At 30.7% G+C, this 18912-nt stretch overlaps 1 protein-coding gene across 1 annotated transcript; it reads left to right on the forward strand.

The window, feature by feature from the left end:
* Positions 1-940: 940 nt before the first annotated feature.
* On the forward strand, positions 941-18372 carry LOC126781373 (abhydrolase domain-containing protein 2). Its single transcript, XM_050506331.1, has 7 exons — positions 941-1251; positions 2148-2320; positions 2919-3086; positions 7653-7836; positions 12057-12251; positions 12714-12868; positions 14980-18372. The coding sequence occupies exons 1-7, from the start codon at positions 1097-1099 to the stop codon at positions 15243-15245; spliced, it is 1296 nt and encodes a 431-aa protein (XP_050362288.1). The 5' UTR covers positions 941-1096; the 3' UTR covers positions 15246-18372.
* The last annotated feature ends 540 nt before the right edge of the window (positions 18373-18912 follow it).

Consider the following 18912-nt stretch of genomic DNA (forward strand, 5'->3'; position numbering starts at 1 on the left):
TGTGACAGGCACGAGGGGTATAACATCTCAGTTTCTAAGGTTGGAGGCGTATTTGCGAGGTAAGGAATGGTTATTATTTCTTACCTCGTCAATGTCTATGGGCGGTGGTGACCACTTACCATCAGGTGGCCCAACAATACGGGAAAACAAAATAATATTTATTATGTGTTTAATGTTTATCCGATTTAAAACTTTCAGTACTTAAATATTATTTATTATTCTACCTACGTATCTCATCAATCATCCTCAACAGCCAATCATTGTCCACTGCTGAACATAGGCCTCACCCAAGGTGCGCCAAAGCTCCTGGTCCTCCGCCTTCCAATCGGTGCCCGCCACCTTCTTAAGGTCATAGCCGTGAAGTGCCGGTTTAGTATAGTACTCCCCCAATCTTATTCCGTGGGTGTCTTAAGAAGCGACTGAGGGACGGGGAAAAGGGGGGATAGGCAGCAGCGTCCCACACATAAACATTACCCCCCTACTGCGCTCGCCAACACGACTGCCCAGCGCGGCGAGTATGGGCAAACCCTCCTACATGGTAGATGCGCTCAAAAAAGTCCCTCAGTTACCGGCAAGCCCGCTAGGACCTAGGTATCTAGTAGACTTATTTTTATATTAAAAGAGGGTGACAAAATTAGTAGGTATGCCTATAATTTGAACAAGAGTACAAAATAGTATCATTTTGCTTTAGAAATTAATAATAATGTATATAATGCAATAGCTAGAGAAAACACAAAAATATGTTTCAAATTGTTGCCTTTAATTTATGTCAATAAATGGGTAGTTTACATGCTCTCCCTAAATGGGTTTACAAAAGTAATTATATATGTAGATAAAAAAAAACTATACTAATTTGCATATGGCAACTATACGGAACGTACGTCATAAAGATTCTAGAAAGACTTTGACAACATAACTTGACATTAATTTAAATATTAATTTTTCGTTTTAGTTTCCTATCCGTGGTTGGTGGTACCTATTGGGTTCGTGGTTATCTTGCCATGAAAATTTAATTTATCTGTCTAAGTAATTTTGCCGCTATTATGTAGAATTCTTTAAATATACGGAGTGTGGTTGTTAAAAACATCTTTCTAAAATGTCTACAGTTCTTCTTGCAGTAATTGCTGTTATTCTGTGTGTGCTTTTTCGAATACTTAATGTGAATAGTCAACCTCATAAGCCTGTAATATATGGCAGAGATAGAAATTTTATTGAAAATATTCTATTCATTGCACCATTTCTAAATGAACCGTAAGTATATCGGTAATTATTGAGTTTTTTTTTTATTAATAAGAATCACCGTTCACACACACGGCATATTAGATGATGTCATGTTTACAAAAATGTATGCTTACTGTGTCCAATTCTTAAAAGAAAAACATGTTACGGTATATGGTTATGTTTACGTTAGCTATATACTTTCACAAACAAAATCTTAGTCTAATTTAATATTCTATGTTTTACACCAAATCTGGGCAAATATTCGTCAAGGTCGTTTGGAAAAGACAATTTCATGCTTATGCCATAAAAGTAATAAATATAGTTGTTAAAATGGTAGTAATTCTCACTAAGTAAGGTTTATAATTTTCAGAATAAACTTAACATTCAGCTAGTTATCATAGAAATATTTTATAATAAATAATATTTTACATTATTGAATGTTTACTCATTGCATATTCTGATGTGTTGGACGTAATGTTTATAAAACTTATCAATACAGTGAATAGAAAAAATGGACAAATGCAGTTTCTATAACAATTAAAACATGTTATTTAAACAATATAAAGACTATTCAATTTCTACTCTTTCATAAATTACAATTTTACATGAATTTATACCATGAAATATAGGCCATGAGTAAACAAAGTTTCACTTAGTTCTTATACTATGACTAAATTATATTTGCATTTTATTATGTATCAACAATATTTGGAGAAATATTACTAATTGTCTTACAAGGATTCAAATTTCAGCTCTTTGCAGTTTGATTATAAGTATGTAGGGGTTAAAATCTATCAGCAAATCCTTTACTTCAATTGTTTTTTTACAGATAAAATGTTTATCAACAAATTGCATAGCTTACATGTAAATAATGATATTTCATTAAAAAACTATTTTAAAATAAAATATTGTTTTACTTGTTTCAGTTACATTCCAACCCGATTATGGGGATTTAGTGGTCATGTACAGACCATTCTTCATAGCCTGATAGGTCGTGTGCGATGCCCATGGCCTATAGGAGGAAGAATTTCCTTAATCTTGCCAGATAAATCAACTCTAACCTATGACCTATACGAACCCTTAGGAGCAGAACATGAAGGTCAGTAATAAAATAAACATTTATTTAGGTATTTTAAAACTTAGTTACTATGCATTAGAAAAATACTGTTACTGTACTTTTTTATTTTAAATTGTCTTTTTTTTTAATTTTGACTGATATGACTCTGAATGATATTGTTCGATAGTAGGCCAAATAAATGATAATAATATGTTCTCGTAAATTCTTCACTACTTTCAAGTGAAATGTCCTAAGGTGCAATATAATTTGCCGGGCGTTGCACCATTTGTAAGCAGTTGGTTTTAAACCAAATTTTATTTTAAGAAATAATTTAATTTTTTTTATATGTAAAGTGATAGATGAAGAAAAATATTTAGTTATCACTTGACTGCTCTTCTTAATGATTTCGACCTAATTAGGGGCCTTTGCCTCATACTTATTACAGTTAACAAGTAAGAATGTACTTTAAGTACCAACATATAATTATTATTTTAACAAATTGTTAAGCTGATACAAATAAAAAATTTTCATTGCTAAAGAGACAAATGATTCATAACAAATCAATGTTGCAAATTGATTGAACAATTCATCCAATTGTTCATATTTAGCATTGGAATCATCGAAGTTTCTTGTTATATAGATGACGTAACAGTGGCAATATGTCCCGGCATCGGCAATACATCGGAGAGTGTGTACATCCGCACATACGTGCACTATTCGCAAAGACACGGCTACAGATGTTCTGTTCTCAACCACATTGGAGCGTTGAATAGCGTTCCAGTCACCGGTACTAGAATATTCTCGTATGGTATGTTTCTTAAATTTTAGAATTTAAATAATATGTATTAAAAACTTTTTAGTATTATTTGCTAATAAACAATGGATTTTTATTGAATAAAAACTTACCCACAATTATACTCCGAATCAATTACAAAAGAATGATTTAAATATATAATAAGTAAATTCGTACTGACGTGTGAATTCGTTGGTCTAGTAGTTTACTTATAAAGCTGCAATTCCCGAGGTTCGGTGTTCAAGTACGGTCAATTGCTATTTGGTTTTTCTGACGAAAAATTATCAGTAAAACCCGATGTTTGGAAGTTTGTAGTGTTTTCACTCCCGTGAACCCGTTGATCCTGCACCTGTACTCACCATTCGTGTCTGACCGCCTTGACCGAAATCGGTCAGGAAGACAGTGTAAATTACTTTTAAATTAAGACAATAGAAATAATTTCTAACTAACACGCAAAACACTTTCACAGAACAAATCGCTACGCTTAATTATAATAGAAAGTTTGACCGTTTCAATAATTATAAAGTGTATTAATTAAAAGTGAATTTAATAAAAATATTTTCATTTTTCGTTTCCGTCTAAACAAAAAATAACTAAAGTTATAAAATTAAATAAGAATCACGAAATTTTCAATGTATAGGTTTCAGTAACACAATCAAAAAGAACCCAATGTGAAGAGTTTCACTCTATCGTTTCGCACTTACCGATGGTCCAAATTGTTGTATCAACCGGATTACACAAGTTGAATAGTTTCAAATCTATACGACATTTAGAAGTAATATAAAATCGACTTCATCTGTTTTAAATTCTGACTTACGATTAGTTTGATACTTAGATGCCAGTGAAGCTGAGACAATGCTTGTCAAAATAATAGGTACTGTGTAAACTAAATATACAACCATAAGTATATTGTACTGGTGGTAGGGCTTTATGCAAGCTCGTCTGGGTAGGTACCACCCACTCATCAGATATTCTACCGCAAAACAGCAATACTTGATATTGTTGTGTTCCGGTTTGAAGGGTGAGTGAGCCAGTGTAATTACAGACACAAGGGACATAAAATCTTAGTTCCCAAGGTTGGTGGCGCATTGGCTATAAGCGATGGTTGACTTTTCTTACAATGCCAATGTCTAAGGGCGTTTGGTGACCACTTACCATCAGGTGGCCCATATGCTCGTCCACCTTCCTATCCTATAAAAAAAAAAAGTACGTATAATAGGATGAAAAGAGAAACATCATCATAATCATCACGATTCTATTCGTTACTTCACAAGAAACGAGAGATTATGTAGGACTTACCGGTATTGAGTGTGCTAGAATAACCACTGAAAACTATTGGTACTCTCTTCGGGAGCACCACCGGCTAGCTTGCGCAAACTACCTAGTTGACCCGACCATGGGACCATTTGAGCCGGTTGGCGTGGTTGGTAGTATACTTGCCTTTCACGCCGAAGGTTGTGGGTTCGACTCCCACAACCTTCCAGGACAGACATTTGTGTGCATGAACATGTCTGTTTGTCCTGAGTCTGGGTGTAATTATCTATATAAGTATGTATTTACAAAAGAAAAGTAGTATATGTAGTATATCAGTTGTATGGTTTCCATAGCACAAGCTTTGTACAAGCTTAATTTCGGATCAGATGGCCGTGTGTGAAAAATGTCCCGGGATATTATTATGGGACGGAAGGCCCACCGTCTATAGTATCTTACCCAACATGCAATAAATTAAATTAATATACATATAAAATACGATGGATCTTTTTAATTGGTGAAGCGAATATGACAAGGCTATAAAAAATATTCGATACTCGTAATAAAATAACAAATTATCAGCGTTTATAAATGTATTTAAAGTGATTCATGTTTAGTGTTTATTTAGTATGTTTGATTGTTTCAAAAATAGGAACGCATAAAGTTTTCCCCTCTTGTTCGACTGCCCGATGTATTCGAGGTTTATATAGACAATGTCAAGGTTGACGACAATCGAAAATTACGTCACTCGGTAAAAATGGAATAAAAAATAACAGCATCGATATTACGAAATAAATACAAGCTATATAATATATGTACATGCAAAAGTAACGTGACTGTGTCTGTATATGAAATATTTGATCCATTTGTCTTTGAAAACTAAAAACGAAAAGCGCTTGATGGTTTTTAATCGACACTGACATTGATGTAACCGTAGTAGACTTTAGTTAAAATTGATATAAGATTTTGAAAAACGGTCCACATTATAGGACACAAGGTCCTTAACGAAATATTTGTGACAGTGTTATTATTTATTTGTACAAAATATAAATGCTTAAATTGTATTTATTAAACTTCTCATGATTCGGGTGAAATCCTTTTTCAAAAGTTAAACTGTTGCTTACTTATTAAAGATCGGTTGCATAAATTATGTTTATTGAAAGACGTATATATAAATTATTCATATTGAATCCAGAACTTCGAGGTTCGAGGGCAGGCTAAATTAATATATATATTTAGCATCCAGAAGCGAAACTGATTTTAGAAAACCTCGAATAGGTCTTTTTAAAAAAAGAACACGAAATCATATAAATTGATGTACCGACGGGTCTTTTTTAATAACGCAGTTATAGGAAGTCTTATAGAATCTCTTAACTATATATCACACTTCCAAAAAAATTGAATTCTTTACCATCTGTTCCCCTCCTCTTACAACCCGGGTTCCTTCAAACGAGGCGTGAAGAGGCATCTTGCGGGCCGGCAAGGCGGGGGCAGCCAGTGCAGAACATTTTTCCCGACTGTACTGGCCATAATATTATTATATTATATATATATATATATATATATATATATATATATATATATATATATATATATATATATATATATATATATATATAATATTATATATATATATATAATATTTCTTCCGTATTATAAACTATTATTGGTTTCCGATTGCGACTCAAGCAAACTCACTTTCGCGATTGTAATATTAGTAACGATAATACAGACAACATAAGGCCTATATGTTAGTAACAATAAAACTTAACTTATATTTGTACTTAATATCGAGTTGTAATTTGATTCGGTTGACTTAAGTCGGAATCAAGCGGTCTATCAGCCCGGGCGTATATCATGTACAGAATGGAGTTCCTATTACTATGCTTCTATGACTCTAGATAGATAGATATATGATATAGATAGGTGATATAAAGGGCTTGTTGATGTTTGGATTGATCCAGGCAATGTGGTCGATAACAATAAAACATGAAACCTTTGTGGAGCTTTATTTGCATTTTCATGAACCCACGATATCAGATCTAGTTTAGTTTACGTGGTCAACGAACTACGAACACGAAACTATTTAATTTATAGAATTAATTTATTAATTATAGTTAGAAACATTATTGGTATAAGTTATGTTATGTGCATTAATTGTATTATTCTATTTGACTGTTTGTTTCCTATGCTTAAATAATTAAAATAAATAATTATCACTTACAATTACCTCTAATGAATATCCTTGGTAATGAATTTTCAAAATATCACCTTAAAAGGACCTTAAGACTTGTATACAGCTATATACTACATATAAAAGCTTTATACGGCATCGTATACTTTAAATCATTTTTGTAGAGGTTTGAGTCCATTTTGAAATTAATAAATAATGTATATTTTTCATCGATTAATACAAATGAACTGCATGTTTGAATTAAATTAAATATGGGCAGTCCTAATTAGTCTAATTTGATAACGAATTATAGTTGACATTATCGTATTAAACACAGTTCAAAGAATGAAAATGTACCTAATTTATATTTCAGATACTAGGTTTATTGTTAATTTGTAAAAATGAGTTTTTCTTTATTTTACAACTACCTAGCTACCACTTTATTACAAACAGGAGATCCCCTACTGTACTAATCATTTAAATCCTTTCAGAAAATTTTCAACCTATTTCGTACTAAACAGCCTATGTACTAAAACTATAAAATAAAATAATCAATCCGAGAAGAAATTTATAAAATCATTTAAGAATTAGCATGTGTAAAATAACTTCGTAATAAATTTAAGTAAAGGTTAGGTTAAAATTATGCTTAAGATACGTACGTAATTAACATTTGTTGATTAATAATAATTGTTAAAGCCCTTTGCTATGTTATAACGCTCATAAATGAAAATCAAATAAATTTAAAATGAGTCGAACAATGTCGTAATAAATATTTCCAAGTTAATTTCTTATTGGTAATTAATCTTTTGTAAAATCAATCATGATTGATGATTTATATATACATATTAAGATTGTGGTAAGTAAGTTTAAATAAATTAATAATTTTAGATACACATATACATATATACCATTGTCAAGCCAAATAACAATGAAGGTGTTATGTGTTTTGTTAGAAAACATGAAGTTTATTATTGTTATATGAATATGTTTACTTTAAATATAAAAAAAAATAACCAAATTTGGATTTGGGCAGCCGGTTAACCTGTCACGCAAGTTTGACATGATGAAAGTTATCTTTAAGCGTCAAGGCTAACGTTCTTGATTGCGAACGACGTATTCGACACACGAAACGTTTATCTTTAGTATTTTTTTTGCAGGTCACACCGATGACTTCAACTACATGATAGAGAATTTGTTGGAGAGATATCCTAATACGAAACTGATATTAGTTGGGTTCAGTTTAGGCGGTAATTTGATAACGAAGTATCTCGGCGAGGAGAGGAAGAGACCCAAGAATATAATAGGCGGTATATCGATATGCCAGGGATACAATGCCATCGAGTGAGTAATGGAATGTTTATTTGGAAAACATCGTGTTTAGAGTTGGTATGACATTGTATGATTCGTGTATTATTTTTTGAATTTCTAAAATAATTGTATGGTAAATAAAGTAGGTAATTCGTAATATTCTCGAAAGCTCGACATAGTGAAAGTTTATCGACACCGACAACGGTTTTTTAATTAGATAAGATTATTTAAATGAATTAGTCTTTAGTAATAGCTTTTTTATTTACTACAAAGAAGAGAGGTATACGAGGACGTGGGCGGAAAAAAAATTCAGTACATACTCATGTTTGTAGTGATTTTTTATTTTTAATAAAAACTTTGAATATCCAGCAAGAACTTCAGTTACAATTTTGAATAAAATGCCAATAACTAATTTATGTAAACACGAGATCCAGCAATTATTTCACCCATGTATTTCTGTCAGATATATATTCCGATGCAGATACTATTACTAATGAGATTTTTGTTAGCAAATTAAAATGGATTGAGTAAGTAGTCGCCGCCACCACACATAGACATCTGCATTGTAGGAAGAATAAACTTTGTCATTCAGTCAAGTTTGCGCAAGCAATGGTGGGGGCCATTAGGGAAACGTCTTATGTGCATGTGTGATTTTTTTATATACATATATTTAAAAAACCACATAAAATTTTTGAGCATAATATTTTACTTGGTGAAGTCTTACAGAAAGGCAACTTAACTAATCAATCAATCAATTATAGAATCATTAATTTTCTATACAAAATTAGAATTAACACGGGTCAATAAATATTTTTTATAGATATATAAAGAGCCTATATCTATTCAGCCTTTTAATTTTTTGTTTAAAAAAAATACTTCGAAATTTCCTATGCACCTCCTATTGAATGTTGATGTTACTATGCCAGAGAAACATTAAAGTAAGTTTTAACAACAATATTGTACAAAGATTCAACTTAGTCGGAGGTACAATACGCGAACGCATGCGGAATATTCTATACAAAACAATACCTAATTAATTATATTTGTATATAATACTTTTTTTCCGCTTAAAGTAATGTAAATCTTTAATTTCCTTTACTCTTAAGATTGATAATAATTTAACTCTGTTTGTAGATAAAACATTAACAACATTAATTAATTTTAAATATTACGTAATTTACCGAAAACGAAAACTATAATAATTCATTGTTATTATTTATAATTTATCAGCAATATTTTAATTTATCATATGACATTGAATATATATACTTTTTATTACGATAAATAATATTTACTTAGAAGCTTAAGATGTTTTTCAAAATGAATTAACAATATATATTTAAAAGAGAGAATATAAGTTGTATATACATATATATTATGTAAAAGAATCTCGATATCATAATGAATACCTCTATAAATAACAAAATATCGAAAGGTCTAGAGCTGAAAACTTTTTCGTTAAATTAGCATGGGTATGCACGTAAAGATGTTTACACATCATCCAACGAATTAGATAATCGTAATTGTGTTTAGTGAAGATACAATGGACATTGATTTAGAAAAAAAAGAACAAAATTTTTGGGTTTGTTTATAATTTCTACTCTACAGACGAAAAGTATGACGTCACTTGATTCGTCACTCTGATTACCGTTACCGTCGTGTTAATTAGCATTTACTCTTCATAACAGTCTATTCTCATAACACTTTCTGCGCCATTTATATTGATGTTATTGTATTAACGATCGCTCGGAGTAAGGTCAAGAGCGTAATCAAATAATACTTTAATAATTTATATTAATTTTATTCATAAAATGCAAAGGTTTTGTGTTTCGTCACGTAACCTAATTTTTATACAAATATAATGCAATAGGTATGAATATCGAGTGATTTTTTCAAACGTATAAGTTTTGTTTAAAAATAAATATATTTTCTTCGGAATTGCCTCAAAAGTTTTCAGACATTATGAAAATTAGACGATTTGCTAATTACAGACTTGGCCATTTAGACGTTTCGATAATTACACGTTTTACTATGTAATATATATAAATAATACCTTTTAATAAATAAAACGTATTGCTATGCTAAATAGAGATTTCGAGTAGTTGGACATTTTGTTACTAGGAAGTTAATTTTGCGACGAATCACGTAATAGTAAAATATTTGCGCACACAATTGCGCAACTGGTAGTTTGATTTAAAATTATTTATTCGCGGTTTCATCTATTTACTATATTTTCCGACATCGCATATATCTATCATCTGTGTATAGAATATGACGTTATGTAATCTGTTAATATTTGATATATTATTAAAAGATATTCAGAGAGATTTGATATGGAAATCAATTTGTATTTTTGTCAAAAGATTTACCAATGGTCATTTTTGGTGGTTGGTTATCAGCCACTAATAATTTAATCTACCTCTTAATTGTAATGCTGTATTCCGGTTTGATGAGTGGCTGTCAATTTAGGTACAGGCATGATGGTCATACATCACGTACATATAGCTTGTTTTCATCATAGGGAGTAAAGATGAATCTTTCTACGATTAAAATAGGCAGCAGGTCTATTTTTACTTCATGAAGTATCAGTGTAATGGGCTATGATAACCACATACCGTTAGGTCATCTGTTTGCGTGTTTATCTTCTTAAAATAAGTCAAAAAAGGTACTTTCGGACAAATTCGCTATCGCTTTCACGTAATAAAAAAGATTATGAATATAACAATTATGATTATATATTTATATAGAATATGATTAACTTAATTAAAGTTAATATATTTTACAATTTTTATAAGTTTATAAATTCTCGCAATACTAAATGAAACGTTAACTTGATGAATAATTCATTCTTCATATTAAAAAGGCCACTATTTTACATTTCTTTTTTTCATTAATAATTGATTAGAATTAAAAAATAAGTCCAATAATACCGCTAAAATATATCATACATAATAGTTGTAGAAAACTATAGTATGCAAGTACATGTATGAAATGCGCCTATCAGTACATGTAATATGTAGATAAATAAACTCAGATATTTTGCGCCAGTTACTATAAAGATAAGATATTTATCTCAAGAATATTGTATCTACCGAAATGTATAATTTGAAACGGTAATAAGTCAGACAGTGACCACGTCATTCTGAGGTGGCACCCGTGCATTGTTAAGCATTCCCACGATAATCAATATAGCGACTTTAAAGTTTTCTTATAATATTTTGCAGCCTATATAATATATATGAAACATTCAATTGACGACTCGACAAATTTGCAAAAAGCAATGTTATCCTACGATATACATACATATCAAAAACTTACAATGTCTATTTTGAAATTAAAAGCATTTTAATTCTTCATCACCTTAAAATTATAAATGTAAATCGTGTAATGTTATCGGCTTTCACATCTGCTTATGTTATTAGGTTTCACGCACAAATATTTAAAAGAAAATATCTAGTATATATTAAATAGAGCGAGAGGTCATTGTGCGGCTCTTGAAGCGGGGATAATTATGCCGCTTAAGGCCGAAAGATTGTAAAATCCTACAGTATACAATTGTTCATCGAGTAAATCGATTTTTCTCTAAAGTATTAATTGAAGCCTCAATAATCGTATTTTATAATAACTTAAGGCTCAATCGTTTCAAATATAAGAAGGCAAACAATGAATTTACATTCTTCTCATTTTATGTCCTGGGAGAACGTTCATTCAAATGCAACGAAGTTATTAATATATTAATTTTATGAGTCTCAATAATGATATAAGCATGATGGAGCACAATATGTTTATCATAACGTACTTAATCATGTCAGAGTTGCTCTCAATACTAATAGATCTTAAATTTTATAACTTAAGTAACAGCTTGAAGTAAATGTCCCGCTGCTGGGCTGAGGACACCTTTCCATTTGAGAAGAAGGTTTGACGCTTATCCCACCACGCTGCTTCAATGTAAGCTAAACATGTGACATATTTTCATCCGCTACAGGTTACCATCACGATGTTGACCTTCACTATCGAGAATGATTAAAACACAAATAAAGCATGTCATGGAAATTCAATTGTGTACTGCTCGGGTTCGAACCTGACATTTTATTTTGAGTTTCACGTGATCTATCCAATGGGCTATTTCGGCTACAATTTTAAATTATTTTTTGTCACAAAAGTTAAAAATATCCATTATACTTTTCTATTAGTTAAGGATATAATGTAAAATAATAGAAACAATATAATAATTAAAGTGAAATTGCTTTCAGTACCATGGTATATCTACTTCAATGGCAAAACTTCCGACGATTCTACCTTTACATAATGACTGATAACTATCGCAATATAATCACGAGACATAAGCGTATGCTTCTGAGTCCAGAAATGAAGAGTCGATACTCGCTCGACGAAACGACGATCGTGTCGGCGGGAACTTTGCCCGACTTGGACGAGGCTTACTCAAGGTATATACTATTATAAAATACTATTGATTGCTACTTACTTGTGTTGCTTCTCTTATATCTTTAAACGTAAATGATACGCCTATGTATATTGAAATTACAAGCAATAAATATTGATATTCCTATAAATTTCTCACGTCTGATATTAAAAAGCAAAAAAAGGGGACTTTTAGTCGTCCTAAATTAGTAAAGTTCGTACATTCAGACCTGTATGAATATTTAAATTTTTATTCCTACCTACGTGATTTCTTATTTAGACGTTAATTAAATTATTTATTTAAATAATTTCATTTACGATCGTGTAAATTTTTACTTGTTAACATTTATTATATTATAATAATGCGACCTTGTCATCGTATAATCGATCTATTTCGCAAACAGCGACAACAAATGGATTGTATTAGTATAGCTTATTAGAAGTTTTAGAATTTAGTGCAATATAGCAATTTATTTGTAACATTACAGGAAAGTGCACGGTTTCAATTCGGTAACGGAATTGTACAAATGGAGTTCGTCGGCCTTCTACTTACAAAATATAAAGACACCAATGATATTTATAAACGCCCGAGATGATCCGATTGTACCCGAACCGCTGCTACCTCACATCAGAGAATTTGTCAGTTAGTATATACAATTTTTTTTTAAATTATATTAATTACTATCTATGTTAGGAGTGATGAAAGTGCATTTTATTGGGGTGAGTATCGAATTAAATAAATATATTAAAGCCAGTCGTAGGGTTAATGAATAGATTCTTCTTAATTCCGTTTTAATTATAAAACTAAAAAACCAACTTAATTATTTTTCACGGTTTTTTAAGATAACTCCAAGGTTAATCAGACTTTCCGATGTTTACAAATACAACTGTTTACAAAAAGTAAATTAAACATTACAATATTTTGGAAGTAAGTTGTAAACCGCGAATAGTTTAAAGTAACACGCTTTCAATTAAACATTTAGTTAAGCTGCTACTGAATATTAATTGTGGAGCCGAGTAACGTAATTTACTAACAATTTCTTATCTAAATATTTTAAATAAATATCGTAAATTGCAACGAGATATGTCTTTTTCTTTGTTGTCGTGTTTTTCTTTACATAAATTATAGAAATTAAATATTTTCATAAAATTATAAAAATAAATTGTGATTATTGAGTTAATAAAATCCATAAAAATCCCTTATTTTTTAAGTCTGTTCACACAAAACGCGGATATCATTACGCGATTTACAAATGCCGTTTCCTTCGCGGCATGAAAGCGTCCAGTGTGCAACAAATTTGCAAGGTTAATAGTTTCAACGATATCGTGTTTGTAAGAAAACGCTTACTTTACGCGTCGTTAATTGTAGAGAAAAAAGTTTTCATTGTATATATCGCAATCACATATCGTTAAATACACGAGAGTGCTCAACAGCTACACAATGCAAGGACCACAAAATTATCTAATTAATATAACTTTGTGATCTTTAGCGCAGGTGAATTCGAATCCGGATGTGAAACAATTAAATTCGTCATTTTCGATCAATTATTAACTTGAGAAAACCAGAATGTATAAGAAGAAATTCTGTTAATGGACGGTTTGGTTCGTAAATAATATTAGCGAATATGTTTAAACATAAAAAAATAAACATTCAAACAAATAATAATATTATCGCATAGAATGCATTTGAGCAATGTTACTGATCTATAATTTTATCTTCGACTCGTGTTTTACTTATTGAATTGACATTGCAAACTTTACACTAAATTCAGTTCAACAATTTTTTTTTCCTCGGGGAAATCCTCGTGGATAGTCGGAGATGATGGAGGGTTATGTCGGGCTCCTACCGACTAAAACCACCATGGTATTGGTTCTCCGCAAATGATGAGGATGCGGGTACGCTCGCGCATTCGTTCGCGACCCCGCTGGCGGCTGTTCGTATCGTAAACCGTTTCTAATTTTTAATTCTTCTAGAGGTATCTCCCAAAACAGCCATGCCCTGAAATTATTTGCGCTAGTCGGAAAGACAGTGGTGCGCCTCGTCTTTCTAACCATTTTTGCTGTATTGCTCCAATCGTAAGATGACCAGTAGTTGATTCGGCTAGTCTGTCCCATTTTTTAAGGAGTAGCGCCCGTTGATCGGCCGTCCATCTCCTCTCCATTGTTGGTGTGTTCTGGATACCACATTTCTGATGCTCAGTGCGTCGATAATAATATGCTTGGAGCACCTCTGCCTCCAAGTCCCAAGAGAATCCTGCCATAAAATACGCCGCCTCAATGGAGATACCTTGTGATACATCTTATACGTATATAATACGCTGAAGTCTCCTGAGAAGCGTTTTGTTTTTAGCGGAAAGCTTGTCGGCCCAGATTGGGAGCATCATAAAAATTCAGTTCAACACTACCCCAACAACATCTATTATTTAGACCGTGTTGTGCAGAAATGTTCCAACCCACAGAAGTCGTTATGACACTACATAAAAAGGTATTAAGATTTAAAAGAGAAAATATTTTTTATAGTGACAGTATTCCTGTTACATAATGCATATTGTCTTAAAGACATTTCATAGAATCATATAACAGTTACTGTCACTATGAAAATAGTTTCACGTTTTAAATCATAATAAGTTGTATAAGTGATTCTGTGAGTTGGAACATTTCTGCACAACAACATGGTGAATTTTGATGCAAATAATATTACAAATGCTGTGTATTAACGGTAATTTTACTTACAATCCATATTATCTATTACAGGCTCACATGACAAGGTGATGTACCTAGAGCTGTCGCACGGCGGCCACCTCGGTTTCTACGAGGGCGGGCTGGTGTACGCCAACCCCGTGACCTGGCTGGACCGCGCGCTGGCGGCGCTGGTGGGCGGGCTGCTCATGGCGCACCACAAGTGCGAGCCGCGCGACGCGCCGTGCGAGCCGAGCCCGCGCTGCGACGAGCCGGACCTCATCAAGTCCGCCACTATCATATACCGGGACCCGCTCGACAAGCCCGCACTAGATGCTTAGACTAGATCTCTATTAGGAAATTGTCTGTAGATAGATATTGATGATATAGTTACAACATGGAGAGTTCGTGTCGATAGGTTTATGTTCCTATTGACGAGATTAAAATATTCCTATATTATTCCACACGTTTTCGTTTGTTCACTTTTAACTTTTGTGTTCATTTTTGTCCGTAGTTTGAACAAAAATTTATTCAAAAACTCATCTTTAATTACTAATTACATAAATAACACTCACAAAGGGCGCATCTTAATTTATATCTCTATAGTATTTAATATAATTGTTTTTAATATTTTGGCGTAATAGTAATTCCATCTGATCTTTTATAGTTAATAGTGCTTGCCGATTATTTCGAATGGAAATTTATTGTACATTAAATGATGGTGATGTTATTTACGTTCCAGTGTTGTGTATTACTTATATGTAAACGTACTTACGAGTTTTGAGATTAACCACGTAAGGTTTTATATTATTTGCATTTATTTTAATGTATTATTTATTCATATATTTGTATATTAATAACGTAACGACGTGTTCAATTAGGGTGAAGCCTGTATAAAATGTAGCTTATATTATATATTTTTGTGACTGCTAAGGTCATGCAATGTGTTGTTTAGTGTTATACTAAGATTTCGGATGTAGATTTATAGTTGTAAATGTTCTGCTTTGTCTAAGGACATAAAACACATTAAGCAAACTGTTGGTCGATATATTTCTTATTCTTTATACAAACATTATAAAAGCTATTTAAATAATAAAATCGCAGTATATTCAAATCACATACAACTAATATTTTTTATTCAAGTATACATTTATGAGTAGTCTTAATCGTCGTACTCGCATTAATTTATGACATTACCAATTATCATTAATATTATGATGGAATTAAGTGCCTCTGTCATATTCGAAATTATGTATACTTATTTTAAAAAAAAAACAATTAAAAACATTTGTTAAATGTTTTGGACAAAATCTTGTTACAAAGATACTACAAAATTTTTATATTTTTTTTGGATAGAAAATTATTAGTAAAAAACGTCATAATCATTGAACCCGTTAAATGTCTATAACTACATAATAGATGCCCAATTCAAAATAATAAATGATATCATTTAAAAACAAACTTTAAAAGTTAGCATACACATGCAATAGTATGATATCTACAGTATTGAGCAGCAGTGCAATATTATTGACTATTTAGATCAACACACATCCGATATTGCTGACAAATGTGTCAGAAGTATAAACGTAACACATGTTAACCCACTCTTAAAAGTGAATTAATATGAGTGCAATTTTTATAAATATTTTAATGTAAAAATAAATGTTTTTAGATTAGATTTGAGGTGCTTAACATTTAAAAGTTATTATATATATTATATATATAAATCTATTATAGCTACTAAATTATCCCAATGTTTTTATTAATTTATAATGTTACCATGTTTATGTTACATAGTACAAATTCAAAGCTAAGCACAAAATGTAAGGCTAAGTACTCCACCAAAATTTCCTTTTACTTTCCTATGTATAGAATCGTTTTAAAAGTTTTCTTAAATTATTCTGTTTATTTATTTTACAATTTCAGATTTATTTGGTTAGAATTTTGTTCGTTTTTGAAAATCATTCAATTATTTAGCGTTCGAATTGTAGCGACTATTTTATTTGCCTGTTGCGAGGCCTATAACTTATATGCAGTACTTTATTAATGACACAAAAATATAGAGATTTGTATAATTAAAAGACAGTATTTAAAGGACCAATATCACCTAATTTCATGAATTCTTATTTTCCTTGCATGAACATTTCCTCATTTTATACTTTGTATAAACTTATTAAATTAAGATAGATTTATTTATTTAATTGTTTGTGGCAACTCATGTACGAAAGGTACAAGTTTAAATTAAAATAGAATTATATAATAACGCATATATGAAATTCCTCAATGTGGTATGTTGATGTGTGATTTGAACTGTTTTACAAATATTAAGAAAAATTCCAAGTGTGCATCAGAATGACTACAAAGTGTCAGTTGAGCTTTAAAATACTACCAGCATTTAGTACAAAAATAATTTTAAAATGGCCGGCAATTTATAATTTCCACACAAAGACTCTGTATTGTGCAATTCTTTTTACGCAATAATTTAGCACCTATTTGGTACCTAAACATAAATTTTTATTAGATTACTAACTCAAAAAAGATTATACTAGCGAAATCAAAAAATATAAATGGAATAAGCTCCAAACCTTCTTTTCAAAAGGGAGAGGAGGCCTTTAGCCCAGCAGTGGGACATAAACAGGCTGCTACTGCTACTGTATATATTTTTTGTTTTCGCTAATATAATCATTATTTTTTGAGTTATTGATCTAATAAAAATCTATGTTAGGTACCAAATAGGTACTAACAGATTGTGTCAAAACAATTACACGATACGGAGTCATCTTGACGTCAGAATGACCGGCCATTTTAAAATTGAATTTTCCTGTTCATGATTTAAGTACCAAATATTTAAACAAAGATACTAAATATGTACTAAATGCTGTTAGTATTTTAAAGCTGATCTGTCACTTTGTACAGTAATTCTAATGCACGCAATAAATAGTTCTAGTTATTAATCTCAAATAAATTATGTGTGAAAAAAATAGTGCATGTTTTAAGTCAAAATTATATTGTGTTATGAAATTAATTGTACTGCTTTATTGTAGACATATGATTTTTAAGTATATTATGTTTATAAACGAATGTTTCAATAACTATTTATATAAAAAACCGAGCGGTTGTCAGTTTAACATGACATGATATATATCGAAATAGCTTAAAGGTTTTATCAAACTGGCTGACGATATGCCGCAGGCGGCGTATCATGACCTATACGGTAGAAAAAGAAATTGTAGAAAATACGTATCGTATACGTTATTATAGTGCCTAAAGAATAGTACTGGTATAATTGGAGCCTTAAATATATCATTTTGTATTAAACTATTTTTATAGAAAATATTGTTGCCAGTTCTGTTTAATGTTTGTTAATGCTACATTCAATGTTAAGTATTGATAACAACTATGAATTAAAATTGAAGTGTTTGATTGAAATTTTGATATTAAATTTCCTTAGTACAGGCCTAATAAATGTGATAAAAAATAAAACACGTGTTTTAAATTTTTTCCATTTGTAATTAAATTAATCATTACAAAAAATTTGATAAATAAGTATATTTCTAAGTCAATTATATAAAATTTTTAAGAGACGGGTGAATTTACGATGCCTTAATCACTAACAAGTTAAAACTAATCTTAAATTACTTTGTAAATGGAATATTATAATGACATTCTTAAAAATATGATATCAATTTTATTTGTTTATGATTTGAAAAAAAAACAAGTGCGAAATCTTTTGTGTTGAGCAATAAATAGAGATCAATAATATAATGAATATTAATTAAATAATGTTTGAAATTAAAACTATCAACTTCATAAAATCAATTGTTTATATTATTTTAATATTATATCTGTATATTTTTTAGGATCTTTTTATTAGGTATTTTAACGGAATCACAATAATAAAGAAATTAATAAAGTATCACTTTACATGATTAGTTTTTAATATACACAATTGATTTATTAATATATCTTAATACAAATAATTTAATAAAAGCATGGAACTAAAATTAG

This window comes from Nymphalis io, chromosome 3 (assembly GCF_905147045.1).
Source record: "Nymphalis io chromosome 3, ilAglIoxx1.1, whole genome shotgun sequence".
In the NCBI taxonomy this organism is placed as follows: domain Eukaryota; kingdom Metazoa; phylum Arthropoda; class Insecta; order Lepidoptera; family Nymphalidae; genus Nymphalis; species Nymphalis io.

Bases quoted from the DNA above. Each gene is read 5' to 3' on its own strand.
- LOC126781373 (XM_050506331.1), top strand. From the start codon at position 1,097: ATGTCTACAGTTCTTCTTGCAGTAATTGCTGTTATTCTGTGTGTGCTT. The intron at 2,321-2,918 runs GTCAGTAATAAA...CTTGTTATATAG, and splicing joins CTTAGGAGCAGAACATGAAG to ATGACGTAACAGTGGCAATA. The intron at 12,252-12,713 runs GTATATACTATT...GTAACATTACAG, and splicing joins TTGGACGAGGCTTACTCAAG to GAAAGTGCACGGTTTCAATT.